General features: G+C 35.3%; 1 protein-coding gene across 5 annotated transcripts in view; it reads right to left on the bottom strand.

Annotated features, from left to right (window-relative positions):
• Positions 1-19645, bottom strand: part of CCDC171 (coiled-coil domain containing 171) — a 369406-nt gene that overhangs the window by 60942 nt on the left and 288819 nt on the right. For all 5 annotated transcript variants that reach the window (XM_057498705.1, XM_057498704.1, XM_057498703.1 and 2 more), the window contains one exon: positions 14075-14206. In XM_057498705.1, coding sequence (XP_057354688.1) covers positions 14075-14206 — 132 coding nt within the window. The remainder of the gene's footprint in view (positions 1-14074; positions 14207-19645) is intronic.

Below are 19645 nucleotides of genomic sequence, written 5' to 3'. Positions count from 1 at the left end.
ATCAGGCAATCTATCTGTGTTCAAATGTCAAAACCGTACGTCTGGCACTAATATGCAGAAATGCTTGTATGAATTTCTGATACCAAAGGGTACACTCTTTGGAGATCACAAGTACTTTGACTATCCTCTAATTCCTTTCAAGTAATAGATACATCTGTTAAGGTGAGACAGACCCCCTCATCCAAAATGAGGGCATTTTCTACCTATATTAAATAAAGTACATACAAATCTGAGCACAGTCTGTTTTCAGTGGCATGATGCATAATCTCTAATCTTTATACTGCCCTTGCAAAATAGGAATTGTTTAGCACAATTTTACATATAAAGCCACTGAGGCTCAGAGTCTATAAAAAGCTTCCTTAAGGCCACATTGCCAACAAGTGGCACAACTGGAAATCAGGGGTCCACCTGATTTCAAACTCCTTGTTCTTTCCTAATACGCATGCAGTTTCCCTCTTAAAAAGGCCACAATAGAGAAAACCTTAGTTCATTCATTAATGTATTCAAATATTATTGAGTACCTATTATGTTCTAGGTGCTGAAGACACAGTGGTAAAGATGACCTAGCCCTGCCCTCATGGGTTTTACATTCTAGTGAGAGGCAGATAATAGACAAATACATTAGGTCATGTGCTATGAAGGGAAAGAAAGCAGGGTCAGGATGATACAGTGTCAAGGGAGAAGGGTGGCTATTTTAGTGATGAGAGAAGGCTTCCACAACATAAGTGGAAAGCAGTTCAGCAAAGCCATGAATGAAGTGAAGGACTAAGCGTCATGGAGATGTGGCAGAAGGCATGCTGAGAAAGGGGACGAGCAAGTCCAAAGCCTCCGAAATGAGACCATGTTGGATATGTTCAAGTTACAGCACAAGATCAGGATTGCTGTATGCTCACTGCCATAGATTCCGTGAACGAGGGGAAGAGTGTTAGGAGATGAAGTTGGAGAGAGGAAAAACCCAGATCAGGAGTTGCCCAAGGCCGACATGAGCAGTTTGGAGTTTGCTGTCAGGGTGGTGGGAAGCTATTCAGTTGCATATGAAGAAAGGAATGGCAAGTTCTGATTCACATTTTTTAAGCTGGGAAAATAATACATTTTTTAATTGTGTACTGAAACTGAGTAGATAAAACACTAATAGAACAGATTATCTCCTCAAAAAAGCCAAAAGTCTTTTCTTGTGAGAAAAAAAATTTTTTTAAGAAGGAGGATGTAGAACAAGGTTAGTAATGCATTCAGGCACTTTCTAATCTTCCCACTTCCCATAGGCTCACAGCATACATGTTGGCACTTCCTGGCCTCCCTATCAGTGCCCGTTTTGTTCCTCTTGTTAGGAACTGTAGCATTTGAGGTTCTTTTTTTTTTTTTTTAATTTCTCCTCCCTAAATGCACGTTCATCCTCCTTCATCTCAATCATCTGTCAAGCACAGGGCTGGCTACAGAGCAGGAGCTCCATACATAGCCATTCAGTTTGGTTAAAATAACAATAGTATTGGTTAGTTAGCGAGACTTTCAATTTCAGTAACAGTGTGGACTACACTGAGAGTGGTTACTTATCTTCTTCAAAAGATATCTGGGGCTTAACAAAGAGCACTTTATATTCCAATAATCTCTTTCTGGTTTACACTTTTTGAAGACTAAATAAAGTGGTAACCAGTACTTCCCATTTGTCTGTTCCATAATCAACCCACAAAAATCCAACTGCTTTAATCAAATTTGACAGTGTACCAAAGACACATCCTAATTTTAACCTTTTGGGGGTTCAGCATGCAATTTTTCTTAAAGGAGTGGTGTTAATACAAAGAGAAAAGTTATAGAAATTGATGGCTTACAGGGTTAAGAGCTGTTTACTACCAAAGAAGAACTACTCAGTCCACTATCTCAAAACAAGTAACTTTCAGAAAGTACAGTTGACCTGAGCCTCTGATACAGAGTAAATGCACACACACACAGTGGTGAATGCTTCATCTTTCCTCTTTTCACATAAACCTGTTAGATTTATGAATCTCAGCAAAGGAGGTCCACAACTGGCATCTTTACATCAATTTAGATGAAGGTGCTAAAAAGCCATTTAGCTGGAATTATAACAATCGGATGGACTTGCTTGTGGCTTAATTAAATCCACTATGAACAATTTTCATTATACCTAAATGAAAGTCAGTCAGTAAAGAGAGAAAGAGAGGAAATACTTTATGTCCTTATTAAGAGCTAATTCTTTTATCACCAAGGTTCCATTCTGATTCTGATATATCAAATTGATTTGGGAATCTACAATGCTCCAGTCAGGTTATCATCCACTTCAATAATCCCTGTGATCTCTACTCCAGAACAAAATTCACTGAAGTATGTTACACTACATCTCTGAGAAAATATTGTTATTATGTTGTTTGAAGGACTAATTAGTTCTAAGGTGCTTTCTGATACTCAACCAAATCAATACATTTTTTTTTTTGCATGTTGTGAAGGAACAAATAAGATTTCCACGAAATCCTGTAGAGACCATAATTTATTCACAACACCACAGAGCTCCAGGAGCTGAAAAGAACCTTATGCATCATTATTTCAACCCTGTTTGCAAATGTGGCCCTCATACAGACTTCACTGAGGCTGAGCTACCTAGTGGCAGGAACTCAAGTTCCAGGTATTTCTCATCTGTACTTCCTGACAATAACATTTCATAGAAAAGGAGATTCTTAGCTGCATAACCTTCCAGACCTATTCAAAGGCTACCACCTCTATGAAGCCTCCTTTAATCTTCCCAAGAATGAATTTCATTCTTCTCTAAAGAGCAGGCTATGGTACTTTATGCCTCTCCTACAGCAATCATGCATTCTATGTCATATTACTCTTAAATTTTATATTCGTCCAAGAAAGGTTTTTGAGTTCCCTTTGTACCCCACAGCATAACACAATCCCTTGAATTTGGCAGATGCTCAGTCCATGACTGAATGGTGTTAGTCATATCCAAACCTACACGATCAAGAGAGCTGGCCACTTTGAAGCTGATTTCCTGGTTCTCATTGTTCTCTAAATACTCTCAAATGACATTTCCATTTTCCCTCTAAAGTAAGTGGAAAAGTTTAAAGTGAAGGTCATTCCGGTTCCTAAGCCTCCTGTGGATTACCAGGAGTTAGGGATATGAATAACCCTGAAACCCCAAGCAACCTTGCTCACTCTATACAGAACAACTGTCTGGAGATCAGAACAGCCAGCTTCTCCACACCCCTGAAGGGTCTGTACTACTTTATCCAGTGGGAACAAATTAGAAGGATCGATAAGAAAAGATGAGCAGGTATGTGACAAGGAATTTCATCCATCCTGCTTTCAGGAAATAAACTGGAAGGGGCCCAAAAAGAAAGTCTCAGGGGATTCCCACTCACATGGAACAGAAATGTTCCTTCAGTTTGTAAAAAGATATCAGACATGAGCAAAATAAAGCCTGTTAGAACCACATCTGACTGGCATGCAACACAACTGCTGACAACTCTTGAGTTTTCAGGTGGCACAAATTACTGTATAATTCCTTTATAAGCCCAAACAAAAAGCTAGAGAAACTAGACATTAAATATAAATTTTACTCAAGGATACCATCCCACAGGCTGAATATATAAGAAAAACAGAAAGCTTGCACTGAAGCAATATATGCATTATTTGTGTGGAATCTCTTTTATAATGTGGGTATGGTTCCCACAATCCTTTTTGGAAACCTTGGAACCACATGTGTCTTGGAGCTCAGGATTTTTTGGATTTGGGGAAAATGGGGCATATACCATATATTAAATCACACTCTCATGGGTTCTGGGGTAGCATACTCAAATACATTCTACAGCAAAACATTTGAATAATCACACTGAGGGGGACAAACTGAGACTGGAAAGAACTTCATAATCAGCTCTTTTCAGGTTTTGCTCAAAATTAGGTCAGGTCAGGTTTTGCCTCTGAGTCTCCAGTTGTCAGAGCATTTTGGAGTTTGGAATTTCATATGTGGGGCTGTGGGCCGGAATGATGAAAAGTAACTCCTGTGTTATTAAAAATTTGTGTCATTTGGGGTTGTTGCTATATATACTTATGTTTATAGGGCCATGATTTCACTGGAGTACACATATAATGAGCAAAAGGATTCTAATGAGTTATTTAACAATTCATTGTGTAAATTTCTGGTGTGATATTTTGCTAGTTGCAGAGGAGCTAGAAATCAACATACACACAGACATGCGTGGTTTCCAATTAATCTGCTAATTATTAAAACCAAAAAAATTAAGTCAGAATGTCAAAATAAAATCAAATTTTAAAAGTGAAGTAGTTACTCCTTTGAAAGCTTTTTACCTTCTCTTATTTTTTTAAGTCCACTCTAACATTCAGCAAGGAAAGGAACAAGTTCTTCCGGGCAAATATCCCCATAGAGAAAAGTGATTCTACCTGGTAATGGTCCTGGGGGAAGGCAAGGAGTCAGCCATTCGCTGGCAGTTTCCTTGCTCACCTCCCTAGGCCTTTAGTCAGGAGCTGAAGCAATATGCCCTCGGCGCACCTGCGGGGCCTTTGCCCTCCTCCAGCCCATCCCTGCCATGCAGGGTTGAGCGCACTGAGACAGAGAACACAGGAGGAGGGTAGAGGGAGCAGGCTCCAGAAGCTGTCCCAGACTTGTCTTGATTGATTTCCTCTTTTCAAATACTGAAGGAAGGGTTTTACTGGATAGTATTAACTAGTCTTTGGAGTCTTAAAAAAAAACTGGTGCTTTCAGAGAAGACAAGTGGTGACTCTATAGCATCTTACTATGCTGATGGACAGTGCAGTGACTGTAATGGGGTATGTGGTGGGGACTTAATAATATGGGTGAATGTAGTAACCACAATGTTGCTCATGTGAAACATTCGTAAGATTGAACCTCAATGGTACCTTAATAAATAAATAAATAAATAAAGTGGTGCTTTGTTAAAAAAAAAAGAATTATTATTTCTAAAGGAAGTTATTCAGAAGACTAGTTCTTAAAGTAAGTTTTTCTTAATTTTTTACTTTTCCTTTAAAAAATAAATGAATTAACCAAGCAAGAACCTTCTGTTTCAGATGAACAGTTGTTTGGACTTTGGTTTGGTGTCTATAAAAGTACAGAAATTTTAATACGTGCAGTATAATGAAATACTTGTACTAAACATTAATGAATATACTGTTTTTATAATAAGTTTATAAAGATATATTTATATACATATGCATAAATTTTGATGTGTCAGAGCCAGTTTCTCAGTTTTATAACTTACATTGTTACTTTTATATATAAATTCTTTTAACTGTTATTTAGCAAGTCTGAAGATTTAAGTTTTACATTTAGATAATTATTCAGATTGGTATGAATCTGTTATCAGAGAAATTCAGTGACCACAAGCACCTTGTGTCCTAAGTGTTCTGAATGTATTTTGTCGGGAAGGCATTGTACCATACAAACACTCGACAAGACCTAAGGCCTGAGAACTTTTTAAAGCCTTATTTGCAAATAGAGACCATGTAGCTCTTTTAAATATGTCACGGAGATCAGTGAGGCTTCTTCAATGTGGATTTGCTAAGCCCCCTTCCACCTGAACAGAGTCCACGTGCTCTCCTCCCTTTAGCGCTCTGTTGTCCATGTTCTACTGTTAACCCTAATGAAGTTACCCCAAGTCAGGCTCATTTTGATGAGTATGCATTTTAAACATACTCCAGACAAAATATTGCCCTGCAACCCTGAAGTAGTATCATATACTCTGCAGAGAAAATAGGAAAGTGTGAGTTAAATAGCCCTCACTCAGAAAAGAAGTTAAAATATTCTTATTTCTGGGTTTCTTCAGTAAGTTACTTCTTAAGTTAATATTCCCCTCAAATTTATACCTCTTTTTAATCAGTACTATGAGACTTTGGTCATTGAAAGAAGAAAAAAAGCCACTACTACTGTTTCCAGAAGGTTCTGAAACTGAAAAGCATTTAAAGCTTCAAAATTACTCACCCGACATTTCATTGGTTACTTAATATATTGCACTTATGCAATGGCAAATAAAATATTTTTTAAACTGTGATTCTGACACCACCAAGTTTAAATAAGCTGGGAGAAGAAGATTTATTATAATTTGAAAAGATTTAGGATCACTTTAAGTTCTCTTTCCTTCAACTCTCTCCCTCTATTTCTCTTTCCTTCTCCCCCACCACACACTCTTGAGAGTAATAATAGTCTGTTTAATAAACCTTAAGGCATCTGTGGAATTATTACAAGAGATTACTTTTGTATCTAGTTTTAGACTGAATGATTTCCTGCATTTTCCTCAATCCTTAAGTTGCATATTCATTGCTGTATTTTCCTCTAAGTGCTGTCACTTAAATTGTCATGTAGAATAGGGCAAATCAGGGTCAGTTTATGTAAGCGGCATCACTGAAGAACTTCATCAGTCTTTATTTCAAGGCATTATGCAAAGAAAACTGACATTAAGAGAGCCTTAACTGACAGCAAATGAAATCAATCAGCAAATCACTAAGCCATAATAAACTCACTCAATTTGTAGATAACCCTTCCTTTTCCAGGTCTTCACCTAGGCAGTCCATCAAACACTGTTTTTTGTCCAAGAAGCTAAAATGAATAGCAATTGTGTTGTAGCACTTGAAAGTTCAAGAGCTCACTGCCTTCAGCATCTCAATAGTAAGTATTAAGAGATATTACCTAGTAGGGTTATACTTACATTTAAATAGGCTTCAAAATAAAAAAAATATTTTTAAGATGGAGAAAGAATCAAGTTTAATTTAGTTTTTTTTTTTTGCCTGTTAGCATTAATGACAAAGAAATTAGGTTCCTATCACTCAGTAGTTTTCTACTCTGAGCTACCTAGAACTAAAAGTTGTAACCAAAAAAAAAAAGCTCTATACTTTCATATATTTTGTGTTTGGTTTTGGTTTTTTAGAGTGTCTGAAACATCTTAGAGTTGGAATTTTAAGTCCAAAAAAAAAGTTTTAATGATGCAAATAAAGACAACACAGTGAGAAAAAGAAAGTATGAAAAGAGTAGTAATGCTTGAATTACTTTGAATTATAATTATTCAAATATATTGAATATATATTGAATATATCTATATTAATATATATATTGAATAATATATATTGAATATATATATATTATAATTATTCAAATATATTGAAATTTGTATCAAACAAGTCATCAATCCAAAATTACCAGGAGACAAAATGCTAGAATATTTCTCATGTATTTAGGTAAAACTTATCCTGACACCAGGCCTGTTTGCAAGTCAGTCCAATATAGCTTATATTAATATAACGTTTTGTAATGTAAAAAGCACCTAGGGTGTATATTATTTCATCTGATCTCACAGGCTTCACCGTCTCCACTTAAAGAGGGAATGGGGGGCTCAGTGCTTTCAAGTGACCTCCCATGATGGTTAAATTACAGAATCAAGACTTTCCATGTAGGCTTTCTCCAATACTACATTGCCTGCCTCTTTTCCCAGCAAACAGGTTATTTTATGTCTTCCAAATCAAATATTATGCTGTTAAGAACATTGTTCCCAGTCTGTTCAACATGACGTTTCCAGCAAACTCAATCACATACAGAAAACTGCATAGATCCGTTGTTGCCTACTTCCCTATGATCCTGACTTACTTGTTTGTCTCTTAGAAGGGCAAAAATCCCATCCTGCAATTGAAAACTAAGCAAGTTTATACCTGATGAAGGAAGTTTATCTGCCAAATATTTAAAGGGGAAGAGTTCAAAAAACACCTAATTAGTGCTATTCAGTTTTCTATGTCCTTTCATATATGCCATAGGATCCTCCCAATCCATCCCAAGATGCAGCAGGGAAGGCTTCAGCATCTCCACTTTACAGATGAGAAGCTGGCACCCTGCAAAACTTAAGGGCTGAGAGCTCACAGAAAATAGATTCTAGGACAGAACTCCAATAGCACTTTCAGCACTGTAAGGATGAATCCATATTCATCTTTTGCAAGAAAGGCAATGTTGTGTTCTATGAGAAAAACACAACAAACAGATGCAATAATGAGAATTCCTGTTACCTGTGTAATTTGTATCTACAGGGGGATGAATTTCATCCATTCTACAGCTAATCCTAGTACTTTCTAGTAAAGTTGCATAACCTCTTCAAACATCTGTGCTACAATTTCAATTTCTACCAATTATTCCTCCTTATAATAAACAAAGGAAGAAAGGATAAAAAACAAAACTGGAAAAAGGATTTTATGAATCATGCCTCATTTTTAAAGAATTCCTACCAGGTTTTACTCAGTGTCAGTTCAGATCACTGAGAGAAGATCATTCTCCCAGGGAATAATAATTCATGAATATTTTCAGCTGAGTTAAGGAGTAAGAAATCATGAGATTCCTTAGTATGAGATTCTGTGTAGCACAAGATTTACACGGATGCATTTCCTTGCCTCTTATGTTATCCTGTAATTTTCAGAAGGCAGAGATCGAAGTCCCAACAACATTATCAAAAATCAGTTGTTTCAGAACACTGCTTAACTGCAGTGAAAGCCAGGATGTGAGATGAGAAATGTCTCATCAGCTAAATATTTTTTTAAAGAAAACTTTCTAGAACTCCTAGCTTGAACAGATACTTTTTAGAAAGCTTAGCTATCACTTAGTGCTCGAGACTATGCTTTAACAATAAATACAAAGAAAAATACTTTTTCTACAATAAATCTTTTAAAATAAAACATGGGGACTAAGAAGAGAATGGTAGCATATAGAAAGAGCTTGGTAAATACCTGGACCAAAAAAGTGTAATTTCACATTTCAACCTCAAGATTGTGTCCTCGAATTCTGACTGATGCATTCCCCTCATCCCCTCATCCCCTCTCCACCACCACCACCAAAACAAAGCACAAATGGAACAGGCACAAGAATAGACGGAAGGAGGAAGGGCGGGATGAAGGTGAGAAGACTGAGGTGATGGTACCAAGACCACTCTAATACTGACTCCCATGCTGGGCTCAGTCTCCAGCAAAGGTTTCCTAATCATCAAAAACTAAAACCTTAGGAAAAGATACAGATTGAGGACAACAGGTGTGACTCACAGTGACTATCACTGATGTTTAAATGCTATTTTTTATCTAACAACTGTTACCCTGATTTGCAACACACCCTTAAATCCTTCTGTACACATTGACATCTGACATTATATTTTGTTTCATGTAGCATTACTTAAGCTCTATAAGCAGGAAATTTTGAAGAAACTCAAGGTCTGCTTGTATACTATCAAACTTCAGAGTAGAATTCTAAAATTTTGACTAGCAAATAATAAAAATGTTTTTCTGATATTACATCAGAAAATGCCATTTACTGTTCCTCATGTCAACAGAAAAAGCAAATGCACTAACTCTTATATTCATCCTCAAGTTCAGGCTCAAACCAAGGACATTTAGATTCCTCATAGGCACAATTTACACTCTGTGGAACTATTGACTACGGCTATCAAGCAGTTAGATGAAACAAAAGATGACAATGCAAAAAATGCATTCTCAAGTAAGTTATATGACTTTTCCAGTCAATTGTTTTCCCCTAACAAATAGTACTTTCCAACCTTTGAGGAAGGTAGCATTTCAACATTCTGTTCGATCCCACAACCCAATTCTAAAATTGGTTTATGTTTTTAATTTAAAAGATATTTTGATTTTAGAATTCAAAGAGAACTGCACCAACTGTCATAGATAACTTTAGATAACCCCAAAATCTTTTTGATACTTTACCACTAAAATGATCCCACTTACCAAAAAGGTCAAGTTTCCAATAATCTCAAACATTCCAAGCACAGTCATGGACCCAGGAATAACAGAAAAAGAATATCTGTGAGGCAAACAGCTGTCACAAAATATATTCTCTTTACTTCACTGTGGAAGTAAAGAGACTGAATTCTGGCAACTCCCTAAATAAAGGCCAAGTGAGAATGGACATCCAAAATCAGGGAAGACCTAAACTGTAAAAGGAAAAGTAAAACTTTCTTTTATATCAGAAAGAACCATACTTGTAAAAGGAAACTAAAGAACTAATGGAAGTCATTTAGGGGTAAACTGGAACAGTCTCTTTTGGGGCAACTGGGGAATATGTGCCAAAAGCCTTAGAATGTTCATAACCTTAGATGCAGCAATTACACTAATTCATTCTAAAGCATGCAGCAGTGAGCAGAGTTCGTGGCTTCATGAAGCCTTCATGTTAGTGGATAGCTAACAAATAGTGTTTACAATGTACCTATCATTATTCTAAGTGTTTTACATGTATCTGCCATTTAATTGTCACATTAACACTATGACTAAGAAACTTGCATTATCTGCATTTTACAGATGGAGAGGCTGAACTGCACAACTTTACATAATTTTCCCAGTTAACCTCTTTCAGGTTTCCATTCTCGCCACTATTTCCTCACAAATAAAATTGTATTCTACAAACAGACCCCCATCTTTATTCTTTTTCCCTCTCAGACATTTTAAAACACACACACAAAAACAAACAAACAAACAAAAAAACCAGTAAGCCACGGTTTACAAAAGGCAGAAAGTCATGATTAAAAGCATGAATGGACCAGCTACCCTACTCCCTGGATATGTGACATTTAGCAATTTACTTCACCTCAATAAGCTTCAGCTTCTTCCTTTGTAGAATGGATAAAAGCAGAAAGAGCACCTGTTATTCACAAGGTTGTTGCAGGGATTAAATGAGATGGCAAATGAAAGGTGCATAGTACAGACACTCGGACAGAAGAAGCACTCCAGCAATGTTATCTACTAATATTGTTCTTTGTGCCCTATTGTTGAATGGGGATGGAGACACAAACATTTACTGGGTGCCTGATATTAATCTGCCAGATAATAAAAGCATTATATACCATAATTGTTGAAAAAACACAATTCAAAGTATAAGATAATGAGAAACAAGTAATATCTTTATAAAGTATGGGCAGAAGATTTTTTATTACAAAGTCCTCTACATTCACTCTGTAGGGGACTTTTTGGGTAAAGCTAACTTGTCTAACCCACGTGTTTTTATTTCTTTCCAGTATTCTAGTAGACTGACATGCTATGATTTGGGAGATAAAAGCACAGGTATAACAGTTCTTAGACAAGGGTTTCATTGGAGACATGAACTCACCAGAACGTCAAGTAACATGGAAAAGTAAACAGGGAGCTAACGTTGATCTTGATCAAAACCATTTAGAGCTTTTGAAGAAAACAAAGAAAAGTAAAGAAGTCAAATAGAAAGATACAGAGGAAAAGGATTTAAATAACCATCCCTCAAAATAAAATACACACATGTGCGTGCACACACACACACACACACACACACACACACTTCCCCTTTAAAGTAATGAAAACAAGCAGTTGCTTACTCCATCTTTACAAAGGGTCTCATAACAGCTGCAATAATAAAAGCCACCACACACTGCCTGCTCTCTTCATTCTAGGCACTGTGCTCTCTACTTTATATGCGTTGCTTCACTCAGTCCTACAAGCCTGAAAAATCAGTAGCATTATGCTTTGTTTGCCAATAAGGACACCAAGGCTAAAAGCCAGCAGATCTCCAAGCCTAGATGAACTGAATTTTCTCCTGTAGGAAGCATCAGTCACATGCTCTTCTGGGTCCAGAAAGAAAACTGAATCTACTCATCCTCTTTGCCTTTCAGTCATACTCACTGTCTTCCTTCTGTCTGAGATTATACCTACAATAAAGCTTGCCACATTGGAAAAGACAGACAGCGACGGTAGGAGAACTTCAGCTCCGCCGCTCTAAATGATGGCTGTGTCACCCTGTTCAGTGACCCTCCTCCTGATCAAAGCACCTGCACTCTTTGAATAGTCCATGTCATCAGCACAGAGGACAAAGCTAAAACTGTAGTCACAGCATAAAATATTTATATACCACAAAAAGGGTAAAAAGTAGAGTTCTATAACATTAGCCTGTCAAAAGGAAACAAAATTTTTTACCTGTGAATTTGTCTACAATACAGCATTAACTATGACCTACATCATACACAGATACATAATGAATATTTTGTAAATGGAAGTTTTCAAGGATTTTACTCTTACCATTTAACGTAAGCATTTAGCGTCAGATTTGACCAGGACTGGCTTTGCAGTTAACTATAGCTAGACTATAACTAGCCCTACCACTTAACCTGCTATTGATTTGAGGCGAGTTACCTGTTGTGGTTTTTGTTTTCAATTGTAAAAGTAAAACAATGCCGTCAATTTACAGAACCATTGGAAAAGTTAAATGAAATATATATTTAAAGAACTAAGCACGACTGACACCTAGTACAAAGTAAGTGCTCACTGAAATGGTAGTTATTATTATAATTAAACATTGTCAATTACTACAATGTCTTTATTCTCAAAGTACTCCAAAGCATATCACCATTTCTGTCTGTGTTTGTGTGAGAAAAATATTATTATGGTCCAAATCATGTGCTTTTCTTTGCATGGAATACTAAACTATAATGTGTATTACAGAATCTCAATGCAAAACTTACCCAAAGTGTTTAGATACGTGACAATGTGCATAACTATTTATATTAGAACTTAGAAAAGATAGGAGTTTAAAATATGGGTCTCTACATTTCCTTCTTGCTATTGACAGGTGTCAGAATCATAGAGTTCATGCTTTGCTCAAAAAATTTTTTAAAGGCTTTACTAAGAATCATTCTCTTTGCAAATCACCAAAACCTAAGAGTTTTGGGGATGTGTTTATTTGTGAATTATGAGAAGTACTAAGTCCTGTGAGATTCTAAATCAAGATAGCCATCTGAAGGGTTATTTTATGGCCACTAGAAAAATCTCAAATCATATTGTACTCGTGGTTACAATAAATTCATAAACAATGATAATCAAATTTAAATATACATCTTAATCTTGTACTAAATAACAGTACAGTATTCCAGCCTATAACTGAAAATAAAAATATCTTATACTTAGTTTTATAATTACATATATATTTTAGATATATTGATGGACAAATTCATTTCTTCCATTAGAATTTTTTCTTTGTAGAGCTTAATTTGAGTACTAATAACAAATTAAATGAAGATATGGAGCATGTAGAAAAAATTAACAAAGGCCCACTTGGACTGACATTAATTTTATACGAAATTAAAATTTCATAGGGTCATGAGCTGAAGAATGAAAAAGTTTATTTCAAACCTCAAAATGTGAAACAGAGACTGAGTTTTAAGAGCTATTTCTCTCTTAAATATACTGAAAAATATAGAGTGCTATCGAACAAGGACCACTACTTTTGAAATATCAGGCTCCCTACAGTTAACATAGTGTTGATAGATTTCTCTAAAAAGGCATTGGACTTTAAGAAGAGAATGAAGCACATACTGAATTTTGTTTTGTCCAATTAAAGAAAAATTTCAACCCTCAGGAAAAAAATGAAAACAATGATACAACAGTAACCTAGAATAGTGAGATACCTGCAGCATCTGAAAATGAGCATGCTTTTAAAAATAAGTTGACTTTAAGGTTATCTGAGGTTACATGATTTGGTGCTTTGAGTTTTACAAATGAAATAATCCAACTTGAGCATATTACAATGTTCGTTAAAACGAAACATTAAAGGGTAAAATAGTCTTCGATGCAAAGTGCAGTTAGGTTCCAGATTTGTTAAATTACCACATAAGAAATGTTGGATTTCTTTGGAATTAGCACTGAAAAATTTCTAGTATCTCTCCTGATAATTTTATCTAAAGTGACTTATTTCAAAACAATAAGAGCTACAAATTGAGGCTAGCTTAAAGAGATAAGAGCCTAGCATTGCATTGTCCTCTGCTGACAGGAAAGTATGTTCTTTTAATACTGTACTTGACTATAAAACACATGTTTTTCCTTGGCTAAAAAACACTTTCCTGGATTACTTAATAGGCTAGTTCTAGGCTTTAAAGAAAAAACACAATTGTTTGTGAAATACAGTGTTCTATGGAAGAAGAAAGGTGATTTGCATCTCCTGTATGGTATTCACAATACTTTGACACTTTCATTCTCTCCAGTTGATGCAATTTATTTTTCTACATGTCTCAGTAGCAAACAATGTTATTTAGACTCTAACCTGGCATGCCACAACCTCTGGCCCGCCCTTGAGCCCCTCCATTGCAAAGGTCTCCAGGTGCAGATGGGGTAGCTGCAGGGTGAAGTCATTCCTACTTGCCGCAGTCCGTGACAGCGAGATCTGATCTCTGACCTAAAGGGAAAAAAACAGCATCAATGGTAATTCCCCTTCAGACACATTAACTGGGATGAACTGGGTCCCCTTGAGCCCACTGAGTGGACTTGCATTGATCGCTGGACCTGAAATCCATGAATAAATTTAGGACTAATTGATTTTTCGTTGCAAATAAATCTCTAATTCAGAGTGCTGGGGGAGAATGTTAAGAAGAAAAAGCATCCTCCTGCTTAAAATGAGGGAGGGAAGAAGAGTCACTGGAGCTCTTCTGATCAAGAGGTTTTGAATTATTTTTTCACTGTTTCACCCTCAAAAGAAAAGAGAGAGAAGGAAAAACATTCATAAAATAAGAGAGCAAACAGCAATCTCCTAATTATTACCACTTTCTTAATAACATGTTTAATTTAGCTGGTATTAACTGATACATATTGGACAAGATAGTTATTAGTACTAGCCTTTGAAAAGAAAACTTCAATAATATGTACCCTGAAATAAAAACAAATATACTAAACACACAAGGAAAATATACCAGTAAGAGGTTCATTTGCCCTTTTACTTTTTATAAACCTGAGTCTTAACGATTAAATACATATAAACCAACTCAGTCATGCAACTTCTAAATAAGATAACGGATAAAATTAGTAGTATTCGTACTAAATTTTAAGTATTTGGAAAGATAACAATACAAACATATCAGATACAGGAGAAACCCAATCTCTAGCCAGTACAGGAACCACATGCAGTTGATATTACACTGCCACCTTCTGGAAAAAGGAGAATATACTCCCTATATAACAACATTTTTAAAACGCTCAGAAATGGATCTATTTTCGTTTTTAATTTCCAAATTTAGTAAAAGCCTTAAAATTCCACACTTTAGTTTCCTTTTAAGATCAGTGAGCTCTCATTTTTAATCACATAGATTAATGATAGGAGTTTTCATACGTAGACATATTTTCTAACTTTCCTTATGCCTGAATTGGTTTTTAAATGTATCTCTTTGCTCCCATATATTTGATAAATATTATAAAATTAGCTTAAAGCCACAGGATAAAAGGAGTTTTTTTATGAGGTAGCAAATATCAAAATATGGAGGGAACTATAAAAATAACACTAATTGCTTAAATAAATGTATATTTATATATCTCTATTTTTACCTGCAACTTCAAATGCAATTTAGCAATAAGATCTGATAGAAAACCTCTCCTTCATCTCTTTATTCTTCTTGGGAAGGCTGTAAAACTGCTTGAGTTTTTTCTTATTTTATGAATGACGTATCACACTGCATAGGGTTTCCTTAAACCAACAAACACACACAAACGTATGATGACATTTTTAATTGCTCTTGCCCATCTATGGGTATAAAAATCTTTATACTCTTGACTTGAGTTGCAATTTCTGTCAATAAGTGAATATGAAAGAGTATATTCTGTAAAACATACTGCAATGCAATTTTTACATTAGTGTGAGTCCTGTAAGCATGCTGGAGCCCCAATTCAAGAATGTACATTTATCTGCAGCAAACATTCTCCAGAGTCTTTAGTCAGGATGAGAGTGCTTTCAACTTATTTACCATAACAAAATAAATCATATTTTACAAACATATTTGCTTTGCACTTTATAGTTTAGATGTATGGATACCTTCTCTTTTTTTTTTTGTCACCAATGTGCACTCAGATAAAAGAAAACATTAATGTGGATTATGGTACTGAGAATTTATCAACATCAAACCACTAGTGTTTTGCCTTCTACCCTTCTGAACCATAGTCAATAGATCTAAATATTTTACTGTACCCTGGCCAATTCATTGTTTGATGTTTAAAAACTCACCCAGAATCAAAGAAAATTTATTAAATTTGAGCCCCCAAATGAGATACTATTAGCTTTGAAAGTCAAGTTTAACTGTGATATTGATGATTCTCTTTTTTCTGTGACAAAATTCACTAGGGAAATCCTGGATGTCAAAGTACAAAAGCAGATTTGCTAATACGGGCAAAGGGGGTGGGGTGGGCGGTGGAGGGGGAATGATAAGCAATGAAGGTATAATCCACAACACAGTTTGAGCACTGGAGGTCTTACAGCCTGATTAATATCAGGTACCATGCTTTATCTTCGAAGCTTGACATACAGGAACAGTAAGCCACATTTTATAGTCTCTAAATAAACTTTCTGAACAATATTAAGGTAAGCATTTAGTATTTAAAACTGTGATTTATTGTCAAATTAACATTTTCATTTAATTTGCCACGTTAAGTAGTTTTTTATATCATATAGGAAAAAAAACCCTCAAAATGCAGTTATTTTGCTAAACCTAATGATGGGTATCATAATTACAACAATGCTTGAATAATATGTGTATGTTAACACTTAATTTTAAATTATCTGTGGAATGTTGACAGTGCCATCAAGAGACAGTGACCCATGATATATAATAGATATAACATCACAAATATTTGTACTAAAATTAAGAGTCTTTTCTGCTTTTATATTAAATCAAAACTTTGAGAGAAGGCATGTAAAATGTTCTTCAAATATTTCCAGAAAAAGTCTTTATAAGTCTTGAAAAGGGATGGCAAGGAATTCTTTTATTTTAAAGCGCATAGGGAGTGAAAGCATCATATTGAAAGAAAACAAAACTGTGACACTAGGACAAGTGAAAATACAATGGTGCAGGAAGGAACCATGACAAGGGGCAGGAAGAAGGGGCGAAAGGGGGAGACTGTTTAGAAAATATGCAGAGGGCAAGTTTGGATTTCAGGGTGTGAATAAGGATTAACTGAGAAGGGATTCAACACCCAACCATAAAAAAATAGACTCTCCTTATTGCATAAATGTGGTCATGAAAACAATAATAGAACAAGCAAGCTGAGAACACAGTGACTAAAATCAGAAGAGAGGTAAGTGGGATTTCTTTAGGAGACACTGACCATTGGACACAAAATTATTCCTTTCAAATATGAGAATCTAAAGCAAGTATCTTTGCTGTCAAAAAATTTTGAAGTAATACTATTAGAATAGTAATATCATTTTTTTCCTAAATGGAAAATTAGGTTCATCTTTTAAAATACAGATTTTTGTGTCAACTCAGATTAAAATAACCAGTCACCTATCTATGGATTATAATTTCAAATTTCAAATTAATTTTAAAGTATAATTTCAAAAGCCAGTCTTTAAGTCTGGTTATACCACATCATTATGCATTCTATAACTGATTCCATACCCTTTGCACTGTGATTTACTTATAGAGATGAGCAATAGCAAATACATACAATGTTTTGCTACTTCAAAATGGGTAACAATTCACTTTTAGAATGTAGTGAATTTTTTCATAGGATTTCACAATATAAATCTCAATTATCAAAATGTATATTTTGATAACATTATATAAACAATTTTACAACTTCATACTTTGACAAAGAATTTAAAAAATATCTACTGAGTCCTACTAAGTAGTATGATTTTTAGAAAGAGTAGTTTACTTTCCCTTATTACATACTTTCAGAAAACACATATTTCTAATACATATGCTACAAGAAACAGGAATTGCATAGAGAAAAATAAATAAAAGTTTCTAAGAAGTCAAACATTGTTATGAAATATATATACTTCCTTTATTATAACAACCTAGTTCAGATTTAAGTGATTCATAAGATCCACATTGTACTGTTCCTATTCCTCTGTTTAGTCTTTACTCACAAACTACCAATCTGTTTTCTAATTTTCTGTACTTCTACCATAACACCAAAAAAAGTTATTTCTACTAGGTATATCAATTATGAAATTAAATTAGTAATTTTTAGAAAAACTGCTCAACTCTCAAAATGTCAACCTGCATCTTTTTTTTTCCCCACCCCCCTGAACTTGCATCTTTTATTATGCATAGCTATAAATGTGTCTGGACCCAATGTTGCAAGTTAAAAAATAAACAAGCAAACAAACCTTATGAAATGTGGTACTAGCTGTGTTTTGACCAATAGGATACCAAGAAAGAAGTAGTAAGGATTGTAAATAAAAAGCTCAGGTTCACTTAACATATAAAAATATATATATACAATAAATGTCTCAATCTTTAATGCCTGGGGAAAATAAAGGTTATTAGATTTTACCTCATACTCTTAATCTGCTTAAGGTTTTATTTACTCCAATCTATTATGGCCTCCACTGTTACATATAAATGTTCTTTGAGAGATATTATTATCAAATACAGACCTCTACAATATTTCCTGTAGCCTCTATTCTTATTCTGTGTTCATATTTTATTTTGCTTCCATTTCCCTGCCTTCTTTTACCCTGTTTCCTTCTCTGTATTTCCTTCTACTTTCAATAATTCCTTATTGTTTCCCTTCTCTCGGTATTCTGTTTTTCATCCTACACACTAGAACAGCCTATGTACTATGTTTCAACCTATGAAGCAGAGAGCAGTGCATACTTGGCACACTTCAGCCAGGGGAACAAATACAGCCCACCACGTACTGCTGTAAATAAAGCTTTATCACAACACAGCCACACCCATTCACTTACTTAATGTCTTTGGCTACTTTCCTGCTAGGACAAGAGAGTTGAGTAGTTGAGACAGAGACCATATGGTCCACAAGGCCTAAAATATTTACTATTTAAATATTACTTAAATATTTACAGAAAAATGTTAGCCATCCCCTGCCTTACAGGTATAGAAGGAAAGATATTTTTCACCATCTCGAAAGTTCTTTAAAATTACCATATGTCACCACAGAATGTGTGAACTCCTGTCACTAGCACAGGGCACCATCTCACAGACACCTTCTGGCTGTTTCATGAAATAAGTGTCCTATATCCTGATGCATTTTCATAGTCTAGTTTACAACTTGACTGCATTTAACTCCCTGGCACAGCTACTGAACATACCCACTCTACTGGCTCATCAACAGAATATTTGGCTAAGCCAGAACGTGCACACTGCAGAGAAGAAAGGGGCATCAGCCACAGTTACCACATACCCTGCAGACCCGCGAGTATCAAGAAAAATGCTGTGCATACAGAGGCTCTCAGTAAGTGTGTGACCAAATAACGTCATTCTGAACTCACAAATTCTACAGAGCAGTAGAAAGAGAGAATATTAAAAAAAAAAAAAAAAGATATTTAGACAGTTCTGGGACTCTGGTAAGTGCCTGGTGATAGAAGCAGGAATGAAAGCATTATTAGCTCAATGGAAATGGCATTCATGAGCTGGATAGCTGTATCTAAATGGATGTTTCCCTCTTACACCTTCTCTGTAACTACTCAATTAAGGAGATGCACAGAGTACCAGTACTATTTCTATTAGTAATAATTCTATTAATACTTCCAAAAGCACTTCACACTTTTCAAAGTACTCTCCACACTCTCCCTTTTTAGTAGTTTTGAGATAAGTAATGAAGACCATCATTTAAACATCTTATCCTCCTCAGTTTCACTGGACATGTGCACACTCTCATTCAT

Source organism: Manis pentadactyla, chromosome 3 (assembly GCF_030020395.1).
Source record: "Manis pentadactyla isolate mManPen7 chromosome 3, mManPen7.hap1, whole genome shotgun sequence".
Taxonomy (NCBI): Eukaryota; Metazoa; Chordata; class Mammalia; order Pholidota; family Manidae; genus Manis; species Manis pentadactyla.
The sequence above is the reverse complement of the archived record's forward strand: the minus strand, read 5'-3'. Positions and strand labels throughout refer to the sequence as shown.